The sequence below is a fragment of the Anser cygnoides genome, chromosome 30 (genome assembly GCF_040182565.1).
Source record: "Anser cygnoides isolate HZ-2024a breed goose chromosome 30, Taihu_goose_T2T_genome, whole genome shotgun sequence".
Classification (NCBI taxonomy): domain Eukaryota; kingdom Metazoa; phylum Chordata; class Aves; order Anseriformes; family Anatidae; genus Anser; species Anser cygnoides.
Window position 1 is genome coordinate 3,191,150 of NC_089902.1, and position 26,006 is coordinate 3,217,155.

Genomic DNA, 26,006 nt, shown 5'->3' on the forward strand with positions numbered 1-26,006 from the left:
TGCTGAGAAAAGTCTTGGTTGGTTTTGGTGAAGCAGAAGGGCCAAGGCCTGACCCCAGCCCCTGGGAGGGGAGATCCTGCACCCCCACGTCTGGCTCAGGGTTCTTCTTGGGGTCTGTATGATGTGGTGGGCAGTGTGATGCCACGACAAGAACTTCATCATGACACCTTCCCACCCCTGCACAGGGTATCAAGGAGGCAAAGAGGCCCCATTGCAGTGACTATATCTCGTCTCCTCAGAAGCTCTAGCCAAAGGGACAAAAAGGTCAGGGCTGTTGGGGCCTTCCATTCTTACCAGCACCCTCTGCCTTCTCCTCTGCAGGCTTTCCTATGCTGTTCCACACTTTGCCTTATTTCCTTGAAGGCTGCAGACACCCATCTCTGTCCACCACCTTGCTCTCATCCCAACATTTCCATCATTTCACCTGTGTCTCATCAACCCTCACCAGCTGTTCCTTGAAACACAAAGCTAGAGTCTGATCATAGGTACTCACCAGCATCTTCCAAGGCCTGGGCCTGCTGCTGGCCTTGCAGCTTCTTGGCTAGACACAGCCAAGCCTTGGGCCTCCTGCTGTCCAGTCCTGGCCTCAAGCAGAAGGGACAGGACAAGCCCTCTGCGGGCCTTCTTTCTGTCTGGGTCCCCCTGGGGATGGAGGCAGAGGGGATCCCACAGGCAGCATGCCAAGCAGGGGCCTTCTGCTGGCCTAGCAGGGCCACTGGCAGATGTCGGCCCCAAAGTGCACATCCCAGGGAGAAGCCAAGGGTGACCTGCCACCTCCAGACACAAGGGACCTCACAGTCCCTTTGCGTGACACGTTCCTGCTGCTGCCCTATCAGCTGCAGAGACAGAAGTGACCTCCCAGTCACTGCCCCAGTCCCATTCCTCCTGCTGGGGCAGGAGATCCTGAGGCAGAGCTGAGCTCAGCAGAGCATTCCCACCCATCTCCTCCTTGTGGCCCACAAGCTGATCAGATCCATGGCCCCTCACACTCATCTCTGAATGCCATGGGACTACACGGCAACCTCACGGTTCCTGCCCTGCTACAGGAGAGGGCGCGGAGGTGAGGGGAGGAGACCCAGGGAGGATAGGGGTTGGAGGTGAGGATGTTAATGTAGAGGAGGACAGGGTTTGGATGTTAGTTGTTCATGTATGACATTAGGGACTGCGGTGAACATTTCTGGGTGAGAGCTTAAGCAACTATTGAGTGGGAGGGTTTGGTTTGTGCTTGGGGTGTCAGGTCTCTGGTTAGGGTATGTGCAAGCTCCTTGGTTTAGCATTTTGTTTAGGTCTGCAAGGATACTAGATTTTATTAGAGCATTTAAATGCTAGTGTTAAGGGCAGGGATCAGGGTGAGCAAGAGAGTAAAGGTAATGGAAATGGTGTTATGACTAATTTTGGTTTCAAGGGATATTGTGGTCAAAAATTAGAGCAGTGGATTCCTGTCAGGGTGTGGAGTGGCATTTAGATTTAGGTATTAATGTTACAGGTTAAAACAGGGCCTCACATGACTGCTTTAAGTCTGCGTTATTGTGGGATCGACATTACCTGAGCATTTTTACCTCTCCAAAATCATTAGCTTCTTCTGGCCAAGATCTTCTTCCCTCCCCCAAATCTCACATCTCTCTTGGCCAGGCTTCTCCTGACTTCCCCATATCAGTCATCTTCTTAGGGGCAGCTTTCTGATGGCTTTCATGATCTCAGAGTCTCTGTCTCACCTCGGTTGGCTACTCTGCTCCTGAGAAAGAAGCAGCTCCCAAGCCAGCACGGAGAAGGACACAAAGGCTGTAGGAGCACCCTGCACAATGTGCCCAGCAGCTCTGCCCCACCACAAAAGCAGCCCTGAAAGATGAGTTCAGGCAAAAGCAGATACCTCTGACATGACAACCCCAATCCAAGACCTCTTCCCCTATGGGGCCTACCAGCTACTTAGGAAGAGAGGATCTCACAAACTGTGTGCAGAGCAGATGCATCTGGTGTCCTATCATGGAGACCAGCAGATGTGAGCCTAAAGGCACAGATCCCAGCCGGGAGTCAAGGGATGACCTGTCAGCTGCTTCAGAAAAAAGTCACCTCACAGGCCACGTAACAGCCATTAGCTTCCTACTGGACTTGGAGCTTCTGAGGCACCACTGAGCTCATAATACCACACCTACAAAACACCCCCTTTTTGGCCCAGAATCTGCCCAGGTAGAAGTGATCTGGTTGTGACACTTCAAGCCCGTGGCACTGCTTCTGGGCTCCCAGCCTCTCTGACACACAGGAGCCAGTGCCATGCCAGTTCTGGGAGGTGCTAGGGCAGGAGGGACCTTGCAGTCAAATCACTCGCCAGACTCCTTGGCTGGGGCTGCTGCGTGCCCTGGGGCTGCAGAGCTCTCCTCTGCCTGCTCACAGCAGATTGAGCCCTTGAGCTGTGGTCAGTCCACCTTGGAGGAGATCCCCCCTTAGGAGGGAAGTGCTGCAACGCAGGCCGGCTGTGCCACTGCCGTGCCCACTGCCTGTCCCTGCCTGCAGTCCCAGCACAGCCCCACAGCAGCACTGGCACCAAGCTACAGGAGCAGCCGGGCCTGACCCCACCAGCAGGGCTCAGCACGAGAGGGGGGCAGTGGCAAGAGAGCAGCTCGGCATGCCCCAAGCGCTGGTGCTCCCTGGCCGTGCTGCTGGGATGGGACTCTTTTCCTCTGCAGCCCTGCACATGGCACTGCCCCTGCAGAGCCAGAGCAGCTCTCAGAGGAAGGACGTCACACAAGGAAGGCAGTGCAGGCTCCTTTCTTTTATTTCAATTCACAGAGGGCCTGGCTCCTCATATACAGAATCTCTGAGCTATACCCGACAGGTACATACTGTAAAAGAAATGAGATGAATCATATCATTTTAGGGGGCAACTTTAGCCGTATTAAAACAAAGTCCTGTAATCAAAACACTCATATATACACAAACACACAAGAAAAAATCATATATATAATATTAGTTGTTCTTCCAGTCATTGACATTATTAGTCATCTGCAGATGTAGAATGAAAATTTATTGCTTTCAAAACACATCTACTCATCAATTTCCACAGCGCATGCTTGAGCTCCTTGCTCCTCAAGCTGTAGATGAGGGGGTTCACTGCTGGAGGCACCACCGAGTACAGAACTGCCACCACCAGGTCCCTGGATGGGGAAGAGATGGAGGGGGGCTTCAGGTAGGCAACCATGGCAGTGCTGACAAACAGGGAGACCACGGCCAGGTGAGGGAGGCACGTGGAAAAGGCTTTGTGCCGGCCCTGCTCAGAGGGGATCTTCAGCACAGCCCTGAGGATCTGAATATAGGAAAAAACAATGAAAACAAAACAGCCAAAAGCTGAAGAAACACTACACACAAGTGCTCCAACTTCCCTGATGTAGGCATCTGAGCAGGAGAGCTTGAGGATCTGGGGGATTTCACAGAAGAACTGGTCCACAGCATTGCCTTGGCAGAGGGGCAGGGAAAATGTAGTGGCCGTGTGCAGGACAGCATTGAGAAAGCCACTGCCCCAGGCAGCTGCTGCCATCTGGGCACAAGCTCTGCTGCCCACGAGGCTCCCGTAGTGCAGGGGCTTGCAGATGGCAACGTAGCGGTCGTAGGACATGATGGTGAGAACATAAAATTCTGCTGTAATCAAGAAGAGAAATAGAAAGACCTGTGCAGCACACCCTTGATAGGAGATGGCCCTGGTGTCCCAGAGGGCATTGGCCATGGCTTTGGGGAGAGTGGTGGAGATGCAGCCCAGGTCGAGGAGGGCGAGGTTGAGGAGGAAGAAGTCCATAGGGGTGTGGAGGCGGTGGTCGCAGGCTACGGCGGTGAGGATGAGGCCGTTGCCCAGGAGGGCAGCCAGGTAGATGCCCAGGAAGAGCCCGAAGTGCAGGAGCTGCAGCTCCCGTGTGTCTGCGAATGCCAGCAGGAGGAACTCGCTCACAGAGCTGCTGTTGGGCATTTCCTGCTTCTGGGCATGGGGTCCTGCCAAGGGAACAGAAATACAGTAATAATATAGCGAAGCGATCTGAGAAAACGATTTACATTTCTAAATTGATCCCCTCAAAGCACTTGCCCAATTACACGCAAACAATTGGGAGATCCATTTCCTGCAATAGATTCAGCTGCTTTGTGCTGGCATGTCTTTGACTGCAGGACAATTGCACTAAGTAGGTTCTCCTCAGAAGAGCTTGAACACTGCTGAGAGCAGAGGAATCCAGGCTCCAAGTGCCCATCTCCAGACCCCTCACCCTGTCCCCGTACTCCCCTTCCCCCAAGCACCCCGAGGGCTCACTCCATGGGCAGGTGAAACCCCCATCCCCAGGCAGCCTGGGAACAAGAGCAGCAGCAGCACGGCCAGGTGGAGAAGCCAGGAGGAATGGCAGCGTGCTGCTGCCAGGGGAGGCAAGGCCAGGCAGGGACAGACGGACACTCAGCACACCCTCCTGTGCTGCAGCTCTGCCTGCAGAGGAGGCAGCTCCTGCTGGGGACAGCGGGGGCTTGAGGGCAGAGGCTGTGCTGGTGGCAGAGGAGAGCAGGGGGTGTCCCAGGGAAGGCGCCTGCCCTGCTGGGGATGGCAGGGAGGTGCCTGAGCCCTCCCTCGCACAGCATTTCTGGCAGCAGCTCCCTCTCACTACCTGCCTATGTCCCTGCTGCCTACAGCTATCCCTGGCAGCAGCTCTTTCTCTGTCCCCACGTCTCCTCCCTGTCCATTCTCACAGACCCCATCCCACAAGATGTGTGCTCAGATTCACTCACATTCCCCTCCACTGCAGGAATCTGAAAGCACAGAATCCAAAAAAGCCATTTCCCTTCTGATAAACCAAGCCTCAGTCTTCCTCTGGAAATTTCCTCTAATAAATGCCATTCTCTACAGCATCTTCTACACTTTGCTGGAGAAACAGAGACACAACTATCCAGAGAGGTGCTGTCAGGCATCGGATGTGCCAGCTGTAGAAGACCCCTCTGGCAACCCCACCTGCATAGCCCTGCAGCCAGAGACGTACCTTGTCAAGGGCTGTGCAGATTTCTCCTGCAGGCAGCTCTCAGCATCCTCCCACTGATAACTGCCTCCAAGCCCTCTCTCCTTCTCTTCTCTCCCCATGCCACCTGCGGTCAGAGCCCCCAGCCCTGCTGCGCTGTGCACAGGAGCTGCTCCTGGGCACAGCTGTCTCTCTGCACCACGGCCCTCTTGCCACGAGCTCTCTCTGTCCCAGGAGCCCGGCCCAGCTCAGCACCAGATGCCCAGCCCAAGGCATTGGAATCCCCCCTCGGGGGGCTCTGCTGAGGAGCCCACGAACCTCAGGCACTGAGAGACAATTGAAGACATCTCTCAACAAGTCCAAGTCAGAGGCAAGTTTCCTGCAGTGTCCCCCTGAGGGCCAGCACTGACACAGCCTCCCTTGGAGCTCGTTAGAGCAGAACATTGGAGGCAGTGAGGACAAGGAGACAAAGGCAGTGTGAAGGTGACCCTGATGTGTAGGAACACTGGATGTGTGTCACCAAGCACAAGGGCCAGGCCTTGACCCCCAGCCCCTGGGAAGGGAGATCCTTTCCCTTCACACACTGCTCAGGGCTCTTTGTGGGGCAGGAGGAGATGGGGATGTGCATGGCCAAGTGCAGGAGAATGGTACGAGCCCTGCCTGGTTCATTGGTGGGGGCGAGGAGGCAATGAGGCCCTGGTGCTTTACCGAGAAGCTGTCTCCTCCTAGGCCTCAGTGGCAGAGACAACAGCCAGAGCCATGGACACAAAGCCCTGGGTCCTGTTGGGACTCTCAGCCTTGTCACCGCCCTTGCTGCTCTCCACACTAGGCTGTCCTAGGGACTTCCAGACCTGTACCTGTTTTCTTGCTGGCTGCAGACCCTTGTCCGTGAGGTGTCACACTGGATCTGAGCTGAGTCTGATAACCCACATTTTCTTGGTGGCCATGCTCCTCGTAAGGCAGCTCTGTAGGAAGCTGGCCTGGTTCCTGGGGAGCAGCACCACTGCTCGTATGGCATCCCTCGTGGTGCCCAGGCCCTCCTCCTCCTGGGCACTGCTCACTCAGCAGGGTCCCAGTCTGCCCTGATGTGTGGGGTTGCTCTTCCTCTGCTGCAGGACTGGGCTCTTCTCCTTGTAAAGGTCAAGAGGTTTCTGTAGGCAAAATCCTGCAGTTTTTTAAGGTTCCCCTGGACAGATGCTGCATTCTGTCATCTGTTAATATCTGCAGGCAGATAACTCACCCTGATTATGCCGTCCCTCACAAGGTAACAGCAGCAGGAATTTGCAGGACAGTTTGGACAATACCGCAGTAACCAGTTGAATGGAATGGCAGCACAAACTCATTTAAGGGTACGGGATAGAAGGCTGCCAGATTCCACTTTTTCTCTTCTTCCTTCTCATGCATGCTGTTATTTTGTCTGGAGCTGTGTCCCATGTACAAAACACTGCACCATACCAGCTAATAGGAAGAAAATTAATTCTATCCCAGCCAAAACGAGGACAATATCCACCCCATATTCCACACCATCTGCATCGTGCTCAGCTCCAGTACTTTCTAATTAATCACCAGCACCTTTTCTCTTTTGATATACACGCAGAGATATCATGCCCTTAGTCTGTGGGTGTCCTGGAGTTGGCTAGGATTGAGTTAATTTTCCTCCTAGTAGCTGGTATGATGCTGTGTTTTGCATTTAGCATGAGAAGAATGATTATCACACACTGATGGCTTAGTTTTTGCCCAGCAGTGCATATCGCTAAACACCATGAGGTGGGTCTGCCTCCCCACCTGCCCAGCACAGCCCTCCCTCTGCACGACCCCTTGCTCTGCAGAGCAGCTCCTCTGGTTGTCATGTCAGAGATTCCAACTTTTGCCTGAAGTCATCCCTCAGGGCTGCTTGCAGCTTTCTACACAGAGGTGGCCACTGCCTCCCAGATGCCCAGGGGGCCATCTGAGATCTGCATGATGGGCTGGGAAACATTACCCTGGATCCACAGAAGCCATTCCCGAACCAAAACACGTAAGCAGGAAGCTCACTGTGGTGGTGGTGCAGAGCTGCTGGGCACCTTGTGCAGGGTGCTCCTACAGACCTTTGTGCCTTTGCCCTCCTGACTACAACGCCACTTCTGTCTCAGGAATGGAGGAGCCAACAGAGGTGAGACAGAGATCATGAACTGTGCGATCACGAGTGCCATCAGATAGCTGCCCCTTAGAAGACAACTGATATGGGGAGGTCAGCAGAAGCATGGACAGGAGAGATGTGAGATTTGGGTGAGGGAATAGGGGCTTGGCCAGAAGAAATTAAGGAATTTCTAGAGGTAAGAGGGTTCAGGTTATGCTGATGCTGCTGTAACAGTGACTTAAAACAGTCATATGAGGCCCTTCCCCAGTTTCAAGCAGTAACCTTAATTCATAAATCGAACTGCTACCCCACACCCTGACACAAATCCACTCCTCTTATGCCTAACCTCAAAGTATACACTGAAGCCAAAACTCAGCCCATAGCCTCTTTCCCTTACATTTACTCTCTTGCTTACCTTGATCGCTGTCCTTAACACTAGCTTGTAATTGCTCTATTTAACCCTAGATTTCTAGGGTTAAACAACAAACAAAAACCTAAACAAAACCCTAAACCAGAAAGCCTGCCCATCCCCTAACCACAGACATGACACCCCAAGCAGAACATCAAACCTGCCCACAAAACCTTTGCTTAAACTCTAACCCAGAAAGGTGAGCCCTGGTCCCTAATCCCAAACGTAAACACTGACCAAAGCCCTCGTTCCTGTGCATTAACCTCCGAACCTTCAGACCCTCTCCTAAAGCTTAACTTTGGGTGCTTGGCCCCTTGGGGCACGGCAGGAACTGCGAGGTCGCTGTGCAGTCACATGGCATTCAGAGGGACCATGGATCTGATCAGCTTGTGGGCCACAAGGAGGAGATGGGTGGGAATGCTCTGCTGAGCTCATCTCTGCCTCAGGATCTCCTGCCCCAGCAGGAGGAATGGGACTGGGGCAGTGACTGGGAGGTGACTTCTGTCTCTGCAGCTGATAGGGCAGCAGCAGGAACGTGTCACGCAAAGGGACTGTGAGGTCCCTTGTGTCTGGAGGTGGCAGGTCACCCTTGGCTTCTCCCTGGGATGTGCACTTTGGGGCCGACATCTGCCAGTGGCCCTGCTAGGCCAGCAGAAGGCCCCTGCTTGGCATGCTGCCTGTGGGATCCCCTCTGTCTCCATCCCCAGGAGGACCCAGACACAAAGAAGGCCCGCAGAGGGCTTGTCCTGTCCCTTCTGCTTGAGTCCAGGACTGGACAGCAGGAGGCACAAGGCTTGGCTGTGTCTAGCCAAGAAGCTGCAAGGCCAGCAGCAGGCCCAGGCCTTGGGAGATGCTGCTGAGGTGACTTCTGTCTGCTTGGCTGACAGGCTGCAAGGAGCCTGATGGGTTGGGATGCCTGCTTCAGGAGTGGTTTCCACCCTGATGGAGCTTTCTTTGGTAGTAGGAAAGAGCAGGAGAGAAAAAAGTGCCACAGAATTCACTTAGGAAAATTAGCACGGGCCATGAGGAAGAAGAAAAGTCCACGGGAACAACTGGTCTTGCTGCCAAAGCCTGAGGCAAAGAAGAGATTAAGTGCCTCAGCCTTTACCTCATCTCTTGTCACCAGGTTTCCCCCACATCCATTAAAGGATGATGAGTCTTCTTAATCCTCCTTTATTAAAGTGTTTATATAAACGGTTTTTATTGTCTTTGACAGTAATAGACAGATTGAGCTCTACCAGCGCTTTGGCCCTTCTAACTTTGACCTGCACAGCCCCATAACATTCAGGACACAGCTGCAGACAAACTGACAACATGAATGAGAAGGACGCACAGAAGAGGTGGAACCTGGCAGCCTTCTGTCCCCGGCCCTTCTGTGACTCGGTGCTGCAGTTCCATTCAGCTGGTTACTCCTGTGTTATCCAAACTTCCCTGCAGCTCCTGATGCTGCTTGTCAGAGATAGCACAATCACAGGAAGGTTGAACTGTTTGTCTGCAGACAAGAAAAGCTGACAGAATGCAGCATCTGTCCAGGGGAACCTTAAAAAACTGCAGGATTTTGCCTACAGAAACCTCTTGACCTTTACAAGGAGAAGAGCCCAGTCCTGAACCAGAGGAAGAGGAACCCCACACATCAGGGCAGACTGGGACCCTGCTGAGTGAGCAATGCCCAGGAGGAAGAGGGCCTGGGCACCACGAGGGATGCCATACGAGCAGTGGTGCTGCTCCCCAGGAACCAGGCCAGCTTCCTACAGAGCTGCCTTACGAGGAGCATGGCCACCAAGAAGATGTGGGTTATCAGACTCAGCTCAGATCCTGTGAGATACCACATGGACAAGGGTCTAGAGCCAGCAGGGAAAGATGTGCAGGTCTGGGAGTCCCTAGGACAGTCTAGTGTGGAGACGAGCAAGGGTTCTACCGAGGCAGAAAGTCCCAACGGGACCCAGGTCTTTGTGTCCATGGCTCTGGCTGTTGTCTCTGCCACTGAGGCCTAGGAGGAGACAGCTTCTCGGTAAAGCACCAGGGCCTCATTGCCTCCTCGCCGCCACCCATGAACCAGGCAGGGCTCGTACCATTCTCCTGCACTTGGCCATGCACATCCCCATCTCCTCCCGCCCCACGAAGAGCCCTGAGCAGTGTGTGAAGGGAAAGGATCTCCCTTCCCAGGGGCTGGGGGTCAAGGCCTGGCCCTTGTGCTTTGTGAAACACATCCAGTTTGGAAAAGTGACATCAGGGTCACCTTCACACTGCCTTTGTCTCCTTGTCCTCCCTGCCTCCAATGCTCTGCTCTAACGAGCTCCAAGGGAGGCTGTGTCAGTGCTGGCCCTCAGGGGGACACTGCAGGAAACTTGCCTCTGACTTGGACTTGTTGAGAGATGTCTTCAATTGTCTCCCAGTGCCTGAGCTTCATGGGCTCCTCCCCAAAGCTCCCCGAGGGGGGATTACAATGCCTTGGGCTAGGCTGGGCTCGTGGGACAGAGAGAGCTCGTGGCAAGAGGGCCCTGGTGCAGAGAGACAGCTCTGCCCAGGAGCAGCTCCTGTGCACAGCGCAGCAGGGCTGGGGGCTCTGACCGCAGCTGGCACGGGGACAGGAGACAAGGAGAGAGGGCTTGGAGGCAGTGAGGAGCGCAGCAACAGAGGGCAGCGTGTGGCAGGACAGATCTGCAGACTCTTGACACCGTGAGTCTCTGGCAGCAGAACATGTAAATGGGATTTCCAAAGAGTTTTTCTGAAGCCAACACATCCCATGGCGGATAGCATCTGACAGGACAGATCTCTCTGTTTCTCCAATGTGAGGTAGACGCTGCCATTCCTCCTGGCTTCTCCACCTGGCCGTGCTGCTGCTGCTCTTGTTCCCAGGCTGCCTGGGGATGGGGGTTTCACCTGCCCATGCAGTGAGCCCTCGGGGTGCTTGGGGGAAGGGGAGTACGGGGACAGGGTGAGGGGTCTGGAGATGGGCATGTGGAGCCCTGATTCAGCACTGTCCTGGTTCTTTGCAGGTGGACATGTAGTTATCCTGCAGCTCATAGACATGCCAGCAGAAGAGACCAGCCTTTTTTGACAGACTGGCTGTCCCCTCGGAAGGGCAGTCTGCACTAAAGGGACAGTCCCTTTGTATCTGAGGATCGACAAGGTTTCACTTGGAGTGCAGAAGGAATGAAAATATTAAAGAAAAAGAAATTCTCACAACCCTGCTATGCAGTTGGGTGAATTTGGAACAGCAATGTGGATAATCACTTGATATCAGGAGTGAATTTAATCAGGGATTACCACATGTACCCCTTTCCTTATTGTTATAGGTGAGGACTGATCACTACGTTGACAACAGTAAAGTCTCCTTATTCCAGGGACATCCTCAGTCATTGTCAGTTAAAACTCATGAAAGGGACCTGACCGATGTCTGCTTGAGAGGACAAAGCGGAATTAGTTATTATCAGGTAATTCTGTACTATCTTACTGTGCTTTTGCTCCTTGGGCAGGACCCCATGCCCAGAGCCAGCAAATGGCCAACAGCAGCTCTGTGAGCGAGTTTCTCCTGCTGGCATTCGCAGACACGTGGGAGCTGCAGCTCCTGCACTTCGGGCTCTTCCTGGGCATCTACCTGGCTGCCCTCCTGGGCAACGGCCTCATCCTCACCGCCGTAGCCTGCAACCACCGCCTCCACACCTCCATGTACTTCTTCCTCCTCAACCTCGCCCTCCTTGACCTGGGATCCATCTCCACCACTCTCCCCAAAGCCATGGCCAATGCCCTCTGGGACTCCAGGGCCATCTCCTATCAAGGGTGTGCTGCACAGGTCTTTTTCTTTCTCTTCTTCATATCAGCAGAATATTCAGTTCTCACTGTCATGTCCTACGACCGCTACATTGCCATCTGCAAGCCCCTGCACTACGGGAGCCTCGTGGGCAGCAGAGCTTGTGCCCAGATGGCAGCAGCTGCCTGGGGCAGTGGCTTTCTCAATGCTGTCCTGCACACGGCCACTACATTTTCCCTGCCCCTCTGCCAAGGCAATGCTGTGGACCAGTTCTTCTGTGAAATCCCCCAGATCCTCAAGCTCTCCTGCTCAGATGCCTACCTCAGGGAAGTTGGGGCACTTGTGTTTAGTGTTTCTTTAGTCTTTGGCTGTTTTGTTTTCATTGTGGTGTCCTATGTGCAGATCCTCAGGGCTGTGCTGAGGATGCCCTCTAATCAGGGCCGGCACAAAGCCTTTTCCACGTGCCTCCCTCACCTGGCCGTGGTCTCCCTCTTTATCAGCACTATCATGTTTGCACACCTGAAGCTCCCCTCCATCTCCACCCCATCCCTGGACCTGGTGGTGGCAGTTTTATATGTGGTAGTACCTCCAGCAGTGAACCCCCTCATCTACAGCATGAGGAACCAGGACCTCAAAGACACACTGAAGAAAATGATTCTAGTGGTAATATTTACTTAGCAATGAATTGGCTGTCTCACTTTTCTTGTTTAACTGAGGTTAATCTCAGGCAATTTTTGACCTTTATGTATAGTATTGATTGTAATTTTGTTTGCAGTTAAATGTTTGTTTTCATTCCTCTTTTCTAGATGACCAACCCTCTGTGTGACCCAGAGGCTTTCTCTGAATGTGTTTATTCCTAAATGACACCTGGCCTCCATTGTGGCATCTTGTCAATAAAAGTGAAGTTGCTCATTGCTCAGGGCTCTTCTTCCCAAACTGGAGTGCAGAAGGCGCTCAGGGAATGCCAGGCTCAAGGCCTCACTCTTGTGCTTGGGTGCCACCTGGACACAGGGGCATGAGGGCACGGGGTGCTGGGTGAGGGAGTCAGGGCTGGACTGAGTCGTCCCTGGTGGAATCCCAGTGCCCCTGGAGGCGCTGACTGGTCAAGAAGCAGCTTCCTGGGATTGAAACGTGACAGGGCTGGTGGCATCAGGGAGGTATCGGGAGCCACCAGGTTACCCTAAGGGTTCTCCTGGGGTGCCGTGTGCCTTGTGTTGGGTGGGCAGCAAGTGGGTCTTCACAGTAAAGCTAAGCCAAAGGATGCCCGGGCTGATGGGAGCTCTGCAATGCCAGGACACACAGCAAGGCCACAGCACAAAGGTCTCAGAGGCCTTCAGTGAACAGTAGGAAAGGGCCAAGACTGGGTGACCAGGCAAGGGCAGGGGAGTGGGGAGAGGTGGGCAGGGGCTGGGCTGGGCTGGGCAGTGCCCGGCAGAGGGCAGCAGCAGCGTCAGGGAGCGGTGGCAGCATGCAGGGGAGGGCTCCCAGCAGGGCTTGGTGCTGCAGAGCCAGGGCTGGGGAAGGGAGCCCAGAGCTGCAGGGGCAGGGGACACGAGGCCGCTCGGGGCCCTTGCTGGCCTGGGCAGAGCAGGAAGGGGGCCCAGGACATTCGTCCCCTCACCACAGCCTGCCACGACCTGCACGGCGCTCACGCAGCGTCCAGGGCCAGGCTCTGCCCCGTGGTGCGCAGGGAGAGGGCAAAGCCTCTCTGAAGAAGAGGCTGAAAGTGAAAAAGGTCCCTCCGCTGCCCCGTGGTGTGACAGGGCCAGGGTGGGACAGCTTACCTTTATTTGATGTAGTTCTTGTGTAATTTGCATTGGTGATGGCACAAAAAGACAGCTCCTTCACCAGTGATGTACATCCTTCTACATGTTAGGACACAACTCAACGTCCTTCACTCTGCTTTATCTCACGGATGAACTGGATTAGGTCTCCTTGATTATTCTGAGGCACAGTGCAGTGCTTTTTGCCTTCTGCTACTCCAGCACAATATGTGTGACTTTCCCTTACTCTGCGCATTGACCTGACGGGTCATTTCACATTTTTCACTTTGAAAACCTGAGCTGGATAGGGATTATTTCCGAAGTGGGGCAAGCAGAAGTGTTCTGCTTCAGCCATTTGAAGCACGCTATACTTGAGTTTTTCAGCCAGAATTTGCTAAAGATGACGCAGGAAGGGAAACGGATGTTCAAGTGTCTAGTAGGAATAAGGGAGAGTATCACGGGTTTCCAATGGCCATTTCAGATTTAGGTCAATTCCAGGAACCCACTGAACTAGGGTGTTGTCTTTGAAGGGGTTTCCTGGGCCGGGCTGGGCTGCAGTTACAGGGACAAAGACCACTGCTGGCAGTGGAGGTGCCCTGGGAACTCCACCTGGCTCCACCTGATTTTCCCAACGTGCTCCGGTCTCCTGCAGGTCTTATCTGACATCTGCTGGTCCAGGGAAGTGCCTCAAACACAACGGGGCCACAGGAGGTTTTCCCTGGTTATGCTCATGGTCAGACAGCAAAGCTCTGCCTGAATACCCCGTAATTTTTTTAGTACTTAACTAATAAAGCAACTACACATCAGCTCAAACGATTCAACCCCTTCCGTCAAATATCTCACGTGAATGATAATTTCTATCATGAAGACATGTGAATTTTCAGGATGTATATTCTTCGCAGGAGGAGAAATACTGATGTTCACCTGTACTTACACTGTCATCGCTTTGTCTGTCATGGTGTGCTCCCTCATCTTCCAGGCACAAAACCTGACTTGATTACAGAGACAGCTGTGTGGTGTTTAGCTGCCTACCATGTTAAACCACAACACCCTGCTGAATGTCCCCTTTCCAGCCGCCTGTCTGGACCTATGCACTTCCCATGGTTCTCCTGCTCTGCCCTCCCCTTACTCTTTGATCATTCAGACCGCTCTCACCAACCCAGTTGCTGCTTTGAGTTTCAGTGAGTTCCAGCTCGCCCATCTCTCAGCAGTCTGTCTAGTGGTTTCCTTAGCAAGAAACTCATCATTTCTCATTGAATTAGTATGATATGGGTTATTATTAACACTATTATTTTAAATTTCCTATTACTCAGTGTAAAATAGATCATGTACAGTCATCCTTATTGGAAGGTAAACATCACTGGAGGCAAAAAAATGAGGAACTTGAGTTTCATTTTTTTGAAAGTTGCAGCATGATTTCCTGCTGCTTGTTTTTAAATCGGAAAAACCTTGCTCTTCCTGCCTATGCATGGCTTCAAAGGAGTAACCCTAGACCAATATCTATAGGAAAATGATGCTCCAAACTGAAATGCAGCAAAATTCAGTCTCTAAAAAGAGGAAAGATTTCTATTAGATGCTCTTTGAAATCTTCCTCCTTAACTACACCATGAAAGCTCTCCAATTAGCTCTACAAGTCTTGAAGACATGAAGAGAACTGTGGGAGAGATATGGCTGCTTAGGACATTCTGCATTTTAATGAGTTCCATGGTGTATTTTGGTGCTCAGTCTATGAAGGAGAATGATGTAACCGCTTGAGAAGGTAAAGTCAGAAGGAAAAGTTGAAGTGACTTGGAGTATTAATGGGCCCCACTGAGGGCTGTTCCTAACAAAGCCTCCCCAGGGAATTGTTAGGGCACATAATTGGAGGCCATGATTGCAGACAGGCAAAGCGCTGTGCTGAGAAAAGTCTTGGTTGGTTTTGGTGAAGCAGAAGGGCCAAGGCCTGACCCCAGCCACTGGGAGGGGAGATCCTGCACCCCCACGTCTGGCTCAGTATGATGTGGTGGGCAGTGTGATGCCATGAGAAGAACTTCATTAGGACACCTCCCCACCCCTGCACAGGGTATCAAGGAAGCAAAGAGGCCCCATTGCAATGACTCTATCTCGTCTCCTCAGAAGCTCTAGGCAAAGGGACAAAAACGTCAGGGCTGTTGGGGCCTTCCATTCTTGCCAGCACCCTCTGCCTTCTCCTCTGCAGGCTTTCCTATGCTGTCCCACACTTTGCCCTATTTCCTTGAAGTCTGCAGACACCCATCTCTGTCCAACACCTTGCTCTCATCCCAGTATTTCCATCATCTCACCCATGTCTCATCAACCCTCACCAGCTATTCCCTGATGAACAAAAAGCGTGGGTCTGATCATAGACTCTCTTTCGGTGACCTCTTTCACCACAGCAAGACCCTTTGAGGGACATTTCTTCCTCATCATGGGCAGTTCCAACATTTCAAGGTGCACTTTGTGTCAGTTTTTTCTCTCCTGCTCTTTCCTACTACCAAAGAAAGCTCCATCAGGGTGGAAACCACTCCTGAAGCAGGCATCCCAACCCATCAGGCTCCTTGCGGCCTGTCAACCAAGCAGACAGAAGTCACCTCACCAGCATCTCCCAAGGCCTGGGCCTGCTGCTGGCCTTGCAGCTTCTTGGCTAGACACAGCCAAGCCTTGTGCCTCCTGCTGTCCAGTCCTGGACTCAAGCAGAAGGGACAGGACAAGCCCTCTGCGGGCCTTCTTTCTGTCTGGGTCCTCCTGGGGATGGAGGCAGAGGGGATCCCACAGGCAGCATGCCAAGCAGGGGCCTTCTGCTGGCCTAGCAGGGCCACTGGCAGATGTCGGCCCCAAAGTGCACATCCCAGGGAGAAGCCAAGGCTGACCTGCCACCTCCAGACACAAGACACCTCACAGTCCCTTTGCGTGACACGTTCCTGCTGCTGCCCTATCAGCTGCAGAGACAGAAGTGACCTCCCAGTCACTGCCCCAGTCCCATTCCTCCTGCTGGGGCAGGAGATCCTGAGGCAGAGCTGAGCTCAGCAGAGCATTCCCACCCATCTCCTCCTTGTGGCCCACAAACTGACCAGATCCATGGCCCCTCAAATCCGTCTCTGAATGCCATGGGACTGCACAGCGACCTCATGGTTCCTGCCCTTTCTCAAGGGGCCAAGCACCTAAAGATAAGGTTTAGGAGAGGGATTGAATGTGAGGAGGTTAATACACAGGAGGACAGGGTTTGGATGTTAGTTGTTCACGTATGACATGAGGGAGTACGACAAACATTTCCGGGTGAGAGCTTAAGGAAAAATTGAAGGAGAGGGTTTGGTGTTGGGCTTGGGGTGTCAGGTCTGTGGTTAGGGTATGTGCAAGCTCTTTGCTTTAGTGTTTTGTTTAGGTCTACAAGAAGACTTGGGTTAAATAGAGCCTTTTAATGCTTGTGTTAAAGGCTGGAATCAGGGTGAGCAAGAGAGTAAAGGTAAGGGAAAGATGTTATGGACTTATTTTGGCTCAAGGGATATTGTGGTCAAAAATTAGAGCAGTGGATTCCTGTCAGGGTGTGTTGTGGCATTTAGATTTACATATTAATGTTACAGGTTAAAATAGGGTAAGGGCCTCACATGACTGCTTTAAGTCTGTGTTATGGTGGGATCGACATTACCTGAGCATTCTTACCTCTCCAAAATCATTAGCTTCTCCTGGCCAAGCTCCTCTTCCCTCCCCCAGATCTCACATCTCTCTTGGCCAGGCTTCTCCTCACTTCCCCATATCAGTCATCTTCTCAGGGGCAGCTTTCTGATGGCTTTCATGAACTCAGAGTATCTGTCTCACCTCTGTTGGCTACTCTGCTCCTGAGAAAGAAGCAGCTCCCAAGCCAGCACGGAGAAGGACACAAAAGCTGTAGGAGCACCCTGCACAATGTGCCCAGCAGCTCTGCACCGCCACAAAAGCAAACCTGAAGGATGAGTTCAGGCAAAAGCGGATACCTCTGATATGACAACACCTATTTAAGACCTCTTCCTCTATGGGGCCTACCAGCTACTTAGGAAGAGAGGATCTCACAAACTGTGTGCAGAGCAGATGCATCTGGTGGCCTGTCATGGAGACCAGCAGATGTGAGTCTAAAGGCACAGATCCCAGCCAGGAGTCAAGGGATGACCTGTCAGCTGCTTCTGAAAAAAGTCACCTCACAGGCCACTTAACAGCCACTAGCTTCCTGCTGGACTTGGAGCTTCTGAGGCACCACTGAGCTCATAATACCACACCTACAAAACACCCCCTTTTTGGCCCAGAATCTGCCCAGGTAGAAGTGATCTGGTTGTGATCCTTCCAGCCCATGGCACACCTCCTGGGCTCCCAGCCTCTCTGACACACAGGAGCCAGTGCCGTGCCAGTTCTGGGAGGTGCTAGGGCAGGAGGGACCTTGCAGTCAAATCACTCGCCAGACTCCTTGGCTGGGGCTGCTGCGTGCCCTGGGGCTGCAGAGCTCTCCTCTGCCTGCTCACAGCAGATTGAGCCCTTGAGCTGTGGTCAGTCCACCTCGGAGGAGATCCCCCCTTAGGAGGGAAGTGCTGCAGCGCAGGCCGGCTGTGCCACTGCCGTGCCCACTGCCTGTCCCTGCCTGCAGTCCCAGCACAGCCCCACAGCAGCACTGGCACCAAGCTACAGGAGCAGCCGGGCCTGACCCCACCAGCAGGGCTCAGCACGAGAGGGGGGCAGTGGCAAGAGAGCAGCTCGGCATGCCCCAAGCGCTGGTGCTCCCTGCCCGTGCTGCTGGGATGGGACTCTTTTCCTCTGCAGCCCTGCACATGGCACTGCCCCTGCAGAGCCAGAGCAGCTCTCAGAGGAAGGACGTCACACAAGGAAGGCAGTGCAGGCTCCTTTCTTTTATTTCAATTCACAGAGGGCCTGGCTCCTGATATACAGAATCTCTGAGCTATACCCGACAGGTACATACTGTAAAAGAAATGAGATGAATCATATCATTTTAGGGGGCAACTTTAGCCGTATTAAAACAAAGTCCTGTAATCAAAACACTCATAAATAGACAAACACACAAGAAAAAATCATATATATAATATTAGTTGTTCTTCCAGTCATTGACATTATTAGTCATCTGCAGATGTAGAATGAAAATTTATTGCTTTCAAAACACATCTACTCATCAATTTCCACAGCGCATGCTTGAGCTCCTTGCTCCTCAAGCTGTAGATGAGGGGGTTCACTGCTGGAGGCACCACCGAGTACAGAACTGCCACCACCAGGTCCCTGGATGGGGAAGAGATGGAGGGGGGCTTCAGGTAGGCAAACATGACAGTGCTGACAAACAGGGAGACCACGGCCAGGTGAGGGAGGCACGTGGAAAAGGCTTTGTGCTGGCCCTGCTCAGAGGGGATCTTCAGCACAGCCCTGAGGATCTGAATATAGGAAAAAACAATGAAAACAAAACAGCCAAAAGCTGAAGAAACACTACACACAAGTGCTCCAACTTCCCTGATGTAGGCATCTGAGCAGGAGAGCTTGAGGATCTGGGGGATTTCACAGAAGAACTGGTCCACAGCATTGCCTTGGCAGAGGGGCAGGGAAAATGTAGTGGCCGTGTGCAGGACAGCATTGAGAAAGCCACTGCCCCAGGCAGCTGCTGCCATCTGGGCACAAGCTCTGCTGCCCACGAGGCTCCCGTAGTGCAGGGGCTTGCAGATGGCAACGTAGCGGTCATAGGCCATGATGGTGAGAAGGGAATACTCTGTTCCAATGAAGAAGACAAAAAAGAAGACCTCTGCAGCACACCCTTGATAGGAGATGGCCCTGGTGTCCCAGAGGGCATTGGCCATGGCTTTGGGCAGAGTGGTGGAGATGCAGCCCAGGTCGAGGAGGGCGAGGTTGAGGAGGAAGAAGTACATGGGGGTGTGGAGGCGGTGGTCTCAGGCTACGGCGGTGAGGATGAGGCCGTTGCCCAGGAGGGCAGCCAGGTAGATGCCCAGGAAGAGCCCGAAGTGCAGGAGCTGCAGCTCCCGCGTGTCTGCGAATGCCAGCAGGAGGAACTCGCTCACAGAGCTGCTGTTGGGCATTTCCTGCTTCTGGGCATGGGGTCCTGCCAAAGGAACAGAAATACAGTAATAATGTAGCGAAGCGATCTGAGAAAACGATTTACATTTCTAAATTGATCCCCTCAAAGCACTTGCCCAATTACACGCAAACAATTGGGAGATCCATTTCCTGCAATACATTCAGCTGCTTTGTGCTGGCATGTCTTTGACTGCAGGACAATTGCACTAAGTAGGTTCTCCTCAGAAGAGCTTGAACACTGCTGAGGGCAGAGGAATCCAGGCTCCAAGTGCCCATCTCCAGACCCCTCACCCTGTCCCCGTACTCCCCTTCCCCCACGCACCCCGATGGCTCACTCCATGGGCACGTGAAACCCCCATCCCCAGGCAGCCTGGGAACAAGAGCAGCAGCAGCACGGCCAGGTGGAGAAGCCAGGAGGAATGGCAGCGTGCTGCTGCCAGGGGAGGCAAGGCCAGGGAGGGACAGACGGACACTCAGCACACCCTCCTGTGCTGCAGCTCTGCCTGCAGAGGAGGTAGCTCCTGCTGGGGACAGCGGGGGCTGGAGGGCAGAGGCTGTGCTGGTGGCAGAGGAGAGCAGAGGGTGTCCCAGGGAAGGCGCCTGCCCTGCTGGGGCTGGCAGGGCGGTGCCTGAGCCCTCCCTCGCACAGCATTTCTGGCAGCAGCTCCCTCTCACTACCTGCCTATGTCCCTGCTGCCTACAGCTATCCCTGGCAGCAGCTCTTTCTCTGTCCCCACGTCTCCTCCCTGTCCATTCTCACAGACCCCATCCCACAAGATGTGTGCTCAGATTCACTCACATTCCCCTCCACTGCAGGAATCTGAAAGCACAGAATCCAAAAAAGCCATTTCCCTTCTGATAAACCAAGCCTCAGTCTTCCTCTGGAAATTTCCTCTAATAAATGCCATTCTCTACAGCATCTTCTACACTTTGCTGGAGAAACAGAGACACAACTATCCAGAGAGGTGCTGTCAGGCATCGGATGTGCCAGCTGTAGAAGACCCCTCTGGCAACCCCACCTGCATGGCCCTGCAGCCAGAGACGTACCTTGTCAAGGGCTGTGCAGATTTCTCCTGCAGGCAGCTCTCAGCATCCTCCCACTGCCAACTGCCTCCAAGCCCTCTCTCCTTCTCTTCTCTCCCCGTGCCACCTGCGGTCAGAGCCCCCAGCCCTGCTGCGCTGTGCACAGGAGCTGCTCCTGGGCACAGCTGTCTCTCTGCACCAGGGCCCTCTTGCCACGAGCTCTCTCTGTCCCACGAGCCCGGCCCAGCTCAGCAGCAGACGCCCAGCCCAAGGCATTGGAATCCCCCCTCGGGGGGCTTTGCTGAGGAGCCCACGAACCTCAGGCACTGAGAGACAATTGAAGACATCTCTCAACAAGTCCAAGTCAGAGGCAAGTTTCCTGCAGTGTCCCCCTGAGGGCCAGCACTGACACAGCCTCTCTTGGAGCTTGTTAGAGCAGAGCATTGGAGGCAGTGAGGACAAGGAGACAAAGGCAGTGTGAAGGTGACCCTGATGTGTAGGAACACTGGATGTGTGTCACCAAGCACAAGGGCCAGGCCTTGACCGCCAGCCCCTGGGAAGGGAGATCCTTTCCCTTCACACACTGCTCAGGGCTCTTCCTGGGGCAGGAGGAGATGGGGATGTGCATGGCCAAGTGCAGGAGAATGGTACAAGCCCTGCCTGGTTCATTGGTGGGGGCGAGGAGGCAATGAGGCCCTGGTGCTTTACCGAGAAGCTGTCTCCTCCTAGGCCTCAGTGGCAGAGACAACAGCCAGAGCCATGGACACAAAGCCCTGGGTCCTGTTGGGACTCTCAGCCTTGTCACAGCCCTTGATCCTCTCCACACCAGACTGTCCTAAGGACTCCCACACCTGTACCTCTTTTCCTGCTGGCTCTAGACCCTTGTCCGTGTGGTATCTCACAAGATCTGAGCTGAGTCTGATAACTCAGATCTTATTGATGGCCATGCTCCTCATAAGGCAGCTCTGTAGGAAGCTGGCCTGGTTCCTGGGGAGCAGCACCACTGCTCGTATGGCATCCCTCGTGGTGCCCAGGCCCTCCTCCTCCTGGGCACTGCTCTCTCAGCAGGGTCCCAGTCTGCCCTGATGTGTGGGGTTCCTCTTCCTCTGCTGCAGGACTGGGCTCTTCTCCTTGTAAATGCCAAGATGTTCCTTTAGGCTAAATCCTGCCGTTTCTCAAGGTTCCCCTGGACAGATGCTGCATTCTGTCAGCTGTTAATGTCTGCAGGCAGATGGCTCACCCTGATTATGCCGTCTCTCACAAGGTAACAGCAGCAGGAATTTGCAGGACAGTTTGGACAATACCGCAGTAACCAGTTGAATGGAATTGCATCACAAACTCATTTAACGGTACGGGATAGAAGGCTGGCAGATTCCACTTTTTCTCTTCTTCCTTCTCATGCATGCGGTTATTTTGTCTGGAAGTGCGTCTTACATACAAACACTGCACCATGCCAGCTAATAGGAAGAAAATTAATTCTATCCCAGCCAAAACGAGGACAATATCCACCCCATATTCCACACCATCTGCATCGTGCTCAGCTCCAGTACTTTCTAATTAATCACCAGCACCTTTTCTCTTTTGATATACACACAGAGATATCATGCCCTTGGTCTGTGTGTGTCCTGGAGTTGGCTAGGATGGAGTTAATTTTCCTCCTAGTAGCTGGTATGATGCTGTGTTTTGCATTTAGCATGAGGAGAATGATTATCACACACTGATGGCTTAGCTGTTGCCCAGCAGTGGAGGGCTGGGGGTGCCTGAGAAGCTGGGGGGGACAGAAGCAGGACAGCTGACCCCAAGTGGCCAAAGGGATGTTCCATACCGTAGCCGTCATGCTGAACAATCAATATGGGGTGGCTGGCCAGGGTAGGGGGTACCACTGCTGCGGGATAGGCAATCACCATCACGATCATCATCATCATTGTTCGTATTATTTGTCTTCCCTTAAACTGTCTTTATCTCAACCCATGCTTTTTTTATTATTATTATTTTGTTATTTTTTTCCCCTCCTCATTGTCTCCTGCATCCGCTGGGGGTGTAGCAGGGTGTGTGTGTGAGGGAATGGCTGTGTGGTGCTGAGCTGCCTGCCGGGTTAAACCACGCTCTTTTTGGTGCCCGACATGGAGCACAAACTTTGAGCCAATGACAGATCTCACCACAGCATGTTAAAAGAAAGCCTTTATAAGCATGAGTCGATTTTAATAGTTGCTGATCACAAAGATGATTTTCTTTCTTTTTTTTTTTCTTTTTTTTTTTAATCTCAGGTCTGTTGTGCTCAATTTCAGATCTTTGTTGTACAGCACATGACTTCCTGTATGTCTCCCCTGTCATGCTGTTTATCTTTTCTGATGGCTGCTTCAAGTTTATTCTTTTCTTGTATCGTGTAACACTGGCTTATGATATGATAAAATTCCTGGTCATGAAACTAATCTGGTACTTGTACTCAGCATTGCCATTACCTCCGTACCTTGGGAGCCATCTCTCAGAAACTATTAAGAATTACACTCTTGACCTTTTCTCCTCAGGAAACCAAGGCATGGGGGAGACAAGGGGAGGACACTTTTCCCCACTGCTTCACTCTCCCTTTCTCCTTCACCTCCCCTTCTCCTCCAGGCTACTTACACTAGCTCTTCAAAGCTTTGAATATCCTTGGGATGGTCAAACCAACGTGTTCCTATTGTTATGTCTCCTGAATGTGTTTCAGCTTTTGTTTAAAGTCAAACAACCACTTAAGCATGCCATCTAGAGATCTGTCCAGAGGCAGGAGGGTTAGGAGTGGCAGGGAGTGTGGGAGGATCTGGGCAGGCACCTAGAGCAGTGGGCACATCCAGTGCTTTCGAACTTCACCTCTGAGCTCCTGAGGTGTGCCCAAAGTTAAACCAACCCCTGTGACAGGCCCTAGAGCCACTCCAAAACCTGCAATAGGCTCTGCAGCCACTCCAACTCCTCTGAAAGGCCCTGCAGCCAGAACAACTCCTGTGATGGGCCCTGCAGCCACTCCAGCCCCTGCGATGGGCCAGAGAACCAGCCTGTGCCACTGTTGGTTGCCTCTTTATGAAAGAGAAACCAATGGGTGTGGAAGTCAGTTTTTCTTTAGAAAGGAAAGAAACTCCTACCAAGACAAGAAATATGGAAGAAGATAAGGCAGGTTTCTCCAAAGTTGGGCCATCATGGAAGCAGGATGACAAAAAAGAAGAAAACATATAAGCATCAGAAACCAAGTGGTCCCTATCCCAGTGTTAGCTAGGAGATATGGGAAAAGATTTCAGCCATCATCTTGGTGAGCACATTGTCACCTGGCTGCTCCAGTGCTGGGAGAACAGGGCCAATAGCCTGGAATTAGAGGGCAGGGAAGCCAAGCAGCTTGGATCCCCCCCTAAGGAAGGGGTGAATGACAAAGCCATTGCAAAAGGGCACAAGAAACTTAATCCTGTCAGGTGTCAAGGAAAAGTATCCCTTGAAGGAAGACCTTGTAGGTCAACCAGGAAAGTAGACCAACATGGAGAGGGGTATCCAGTATCTGAGGGAATTAGCCATGCTGAAGGTGATTTGTAGAAACCTAGAAAATGAACAGCTATCCAAAGATCCAGGTGAAGTCAAGTGCACACGACCCATGCGGCAGAAGTTTGTACAGAGCACACCATCAGCATATGCCAACTCACTGGCATTAGTGACTTGGAAAGACCAAGAGGAACCCACATGGATGAATCGGCTAGCCAACTCCGGCATTACAAAGAAAGTTTCTCTTCTTCCCTATGGGCCTGCATCTCATCTTGAGAGAAACTTTCTCATGAGGTGCAAGAACTACAAGAGGATACATCTTCCTCCCCACCTGCGCGAACCAATAGCTCAGCTGTCAGGTGTAAACATCCCTTTGCTCAAGAAAGTTGATATAGTGCGTGCATACTACGTGCCACCCTGTGGTTTTAACTGTGTGACCATGGAAAGGCCATGAGAAAATGGGATGCAAAAATCTACCCTACCTCCACCCTAGAGGCACGGATACATGAAGCGCAAGAAAAACATTCACAAAAAGTGGTTCTTCTGAGAAAATTACTGCTCCAGTTTCTAGGAGACAGTCCTCCAAACAGAATAATGAATACTATGAGCAGGCCTAGAGGGGCCCAGCCTCCATCCAGGGGGAGGAAGGGGACAATCGGGTGTATTGGACTCTGAGGAGTATTGGCCTGGCACATCAAACCCAAGAGTTAACTGTACTGGAGGCTGAAGTGAGCCTAACTGGGAAGGAGTGGCAAAAGCAACCCATTGGGACTGGCCTGGAGGCTCTGTGCAACCTTGGCATAGACTAAATCAGGAGAGGTTACTTCAAAGATCCAAACGTTTACTGGATGGACTTTGGGCATGACTCCCCTGGAGACGGAGGCCATCAAACAGTTGTCTACCTTGCCCACTCTCTCACAGGAACCTTCTGCTGTGCAGGTGCTGATGGCCAATGAGCAGCAGGTGCCAATCGCTACCACAACAGCGCACCTGAGGCAGTATTGCACTCACAGAGACTCCCTGATTCCCATGCATGAGCTGGTTCATTGACTGCAGAGTCAAGGAGTGATCAGCAACACTTGCTCACCCTTTAGGAGTCCCATATGGACACTGCAAAATTCTAATGGTGAGTGGAAGAGAACGGTGGGCTTCTGTGCCTGAATGAAGTCACACCACCGCTGAGTGCTGCTGTGCTGGGCATGCTAGAACTTCATTCAGTACGAACTGGAGTTAAAGGCAGCCAAGCGCTCTGCCACAATTAATACTGCTAATGCATTTTTCTCCATCCCTTTGGCAGCAGTGTGAAGGCCACACTTTGCTTTCAGTTGGAGGGGCGTCCTGTCCACCTGGAATGGACTGCGCCAGGGGTAGAAACACAGCCCTACCATTTGCCATGGGCTGATCCAGACTGCCCTGGAAGAGGGGGAAGCTCCTGAACACCTCCAGTACATTGATGTCGTCATCACATGGGGCAACACAGCTCAAGAAGTATTTGAGAAAGGGAAGAAAATAGTCCTAATCCTTCTGAAAGCTTGTATTGCCCTAAACCAAAGTAAGGTCAAGGGATCTGCACAGGAGATCCTAATGCAGGCTGGTCAGGTTCAGGGGGACCCCTGCTTGGGGAAAGGTTGGGCATCGGTCAGTGGGTGATGAGCAATTGCATTGTGCATCACTTGCTTTATACATATAATAATAATAAAAATAAAAATTATTATTATTTATTAGTAGTATTGTTAAAGTTATTACTATCTATTCAATTTCTGTCCATTTAAACTACCTTTATTTCAACCCATTTTCTTTTGGGGGTGGGTGTCAACTAACATCTGTGTGGTGCTAAGGTGGCTGACGGGTTAAAGCACAACGTGTTTGACAACCACAGTCCAACAGCACAAATCACACTTGTAAAAATCAGTCTCTGACTTCTACAAAGAGGAGCAGTCGGCGATGATGTCAGCCTGCTTCAGACACCACAGCCCAGCAGAGACCCTGCTGCCTTCGGGAGCTGTCAGCCCTGAGGCACTGGGGACACCTCGAGGGAGCCCAATGGCACAGAGCAAGCGATGCCATGGTCGGGTGCTGTGCTGCTGAGCTGGGCCGGGCTCCTGGGCCCAAGGGGAGCTCGTGGCAAGCGGGCAGTGCTGCAAAGAGACAGCTGTGCCCAGGAGCAGCTCCTGTGCACAGCACAGAAGAGCTGGGGGCTCTGACCGCAGCTGGCACGGGGACAGGAGAGCAGGAGAGAGGGCTTGGAGGCAGTGAGGAGCGCAGCAACAGAGGGCAGCGTGTGGCAGGACAGATCTGCAGGCCCTTGGCACCGTGAGTCTCTGGCAGCAGGGCCATGCAGGTGGGGTTGCCAGAGGGGTCTTCTACAGCTGGCACATCCGATGCCTGATAGCATCTGTCGGGATAG

The 26,006-nt window shown here is 52.6% G+C and overlaps 2 protein-coding genes and 1 pseudogene across 2 annotated transcripts; 1 reads left to right on the forward strand and 2 right to left on the reverse strand.

Moving 5' to 3' along the window:
* Positions 1–2,992: 2,992 nt before the first annotated feature.
* On the reverse strand, positions 2,993–3,955 carry LOC136787708 (olfactory receptor 14C36-like). The gene has a single exon (XM_066985024.1). It carries the CDS (start codon positions 3,953–3,955, stop codon positions 2,993–2,995), a length of 963 nt encoding a protein of 320 aa, XP_066841125.1.
* Positions 3,956–9,276: 5,321 nt separating this feature from the next.
* LOC136787709 (olfactory receptor 14C36-like) lies at positions 9,277–11,936 on the forward strand. Its single transcript, XM_066985025.1, has 3 exons — positions 9,277–9,450; positions 10,804–10,831; positions 10,984–11,936. Exons 1-3 carry the CDS (start codon positions 9,277–9,279, stop codon positions 11,934–11,936), a joined length of 1,155 nt encoding a protein of 384 aa, XP_066841126.1.
* A 6,175-nt stretch (positions 11,937–18,111) lies between these two features.
* LOC136787710 (olfactory receptor 14C36-like) lies at positions 18,112–19,074 on the reverse strand (annotated as a pseudogene).
* Between the last annotated feature and the right edge of the window lie 6,932 nt (positions 19,075–26,006).

What these genes read in the sequence shown, in the direction of transcription:
- LOC136787709 (XM_066985025.1), top strand. Translation starts at nt 9,277, where the DNA reads ATGGCCACCAAGAAGATGTGGGTTATCAGACTCAGCTCAGATCCTGTG. An exon ending in AAAGTCCCAACGGGACCCAG is followed by an intron (nt 9,451 to 10,803) that starts GTCTTTGTGTCC and finishes TTATTGTTATAG; the next exon opens with GTGAGGACTGATCACTACGT. An exon ending in TGATCACTACGTTGACAACA is followed by an intron (nt 10,832 to 10,983) that starts GTAAAGTCTCCT and finishes CTCCTTGGGCAG; the next exon opens with GACCCCATGCCCAGAGCCAG.
- LOC136787708 (XM_066985024.1), bottom strand. Translation starts at nt 3,955, where the DNA reads ATGCCCAACAGCAGCTCTGTGAGCGAGTTCCTCCTGCTGGCATTCGCA.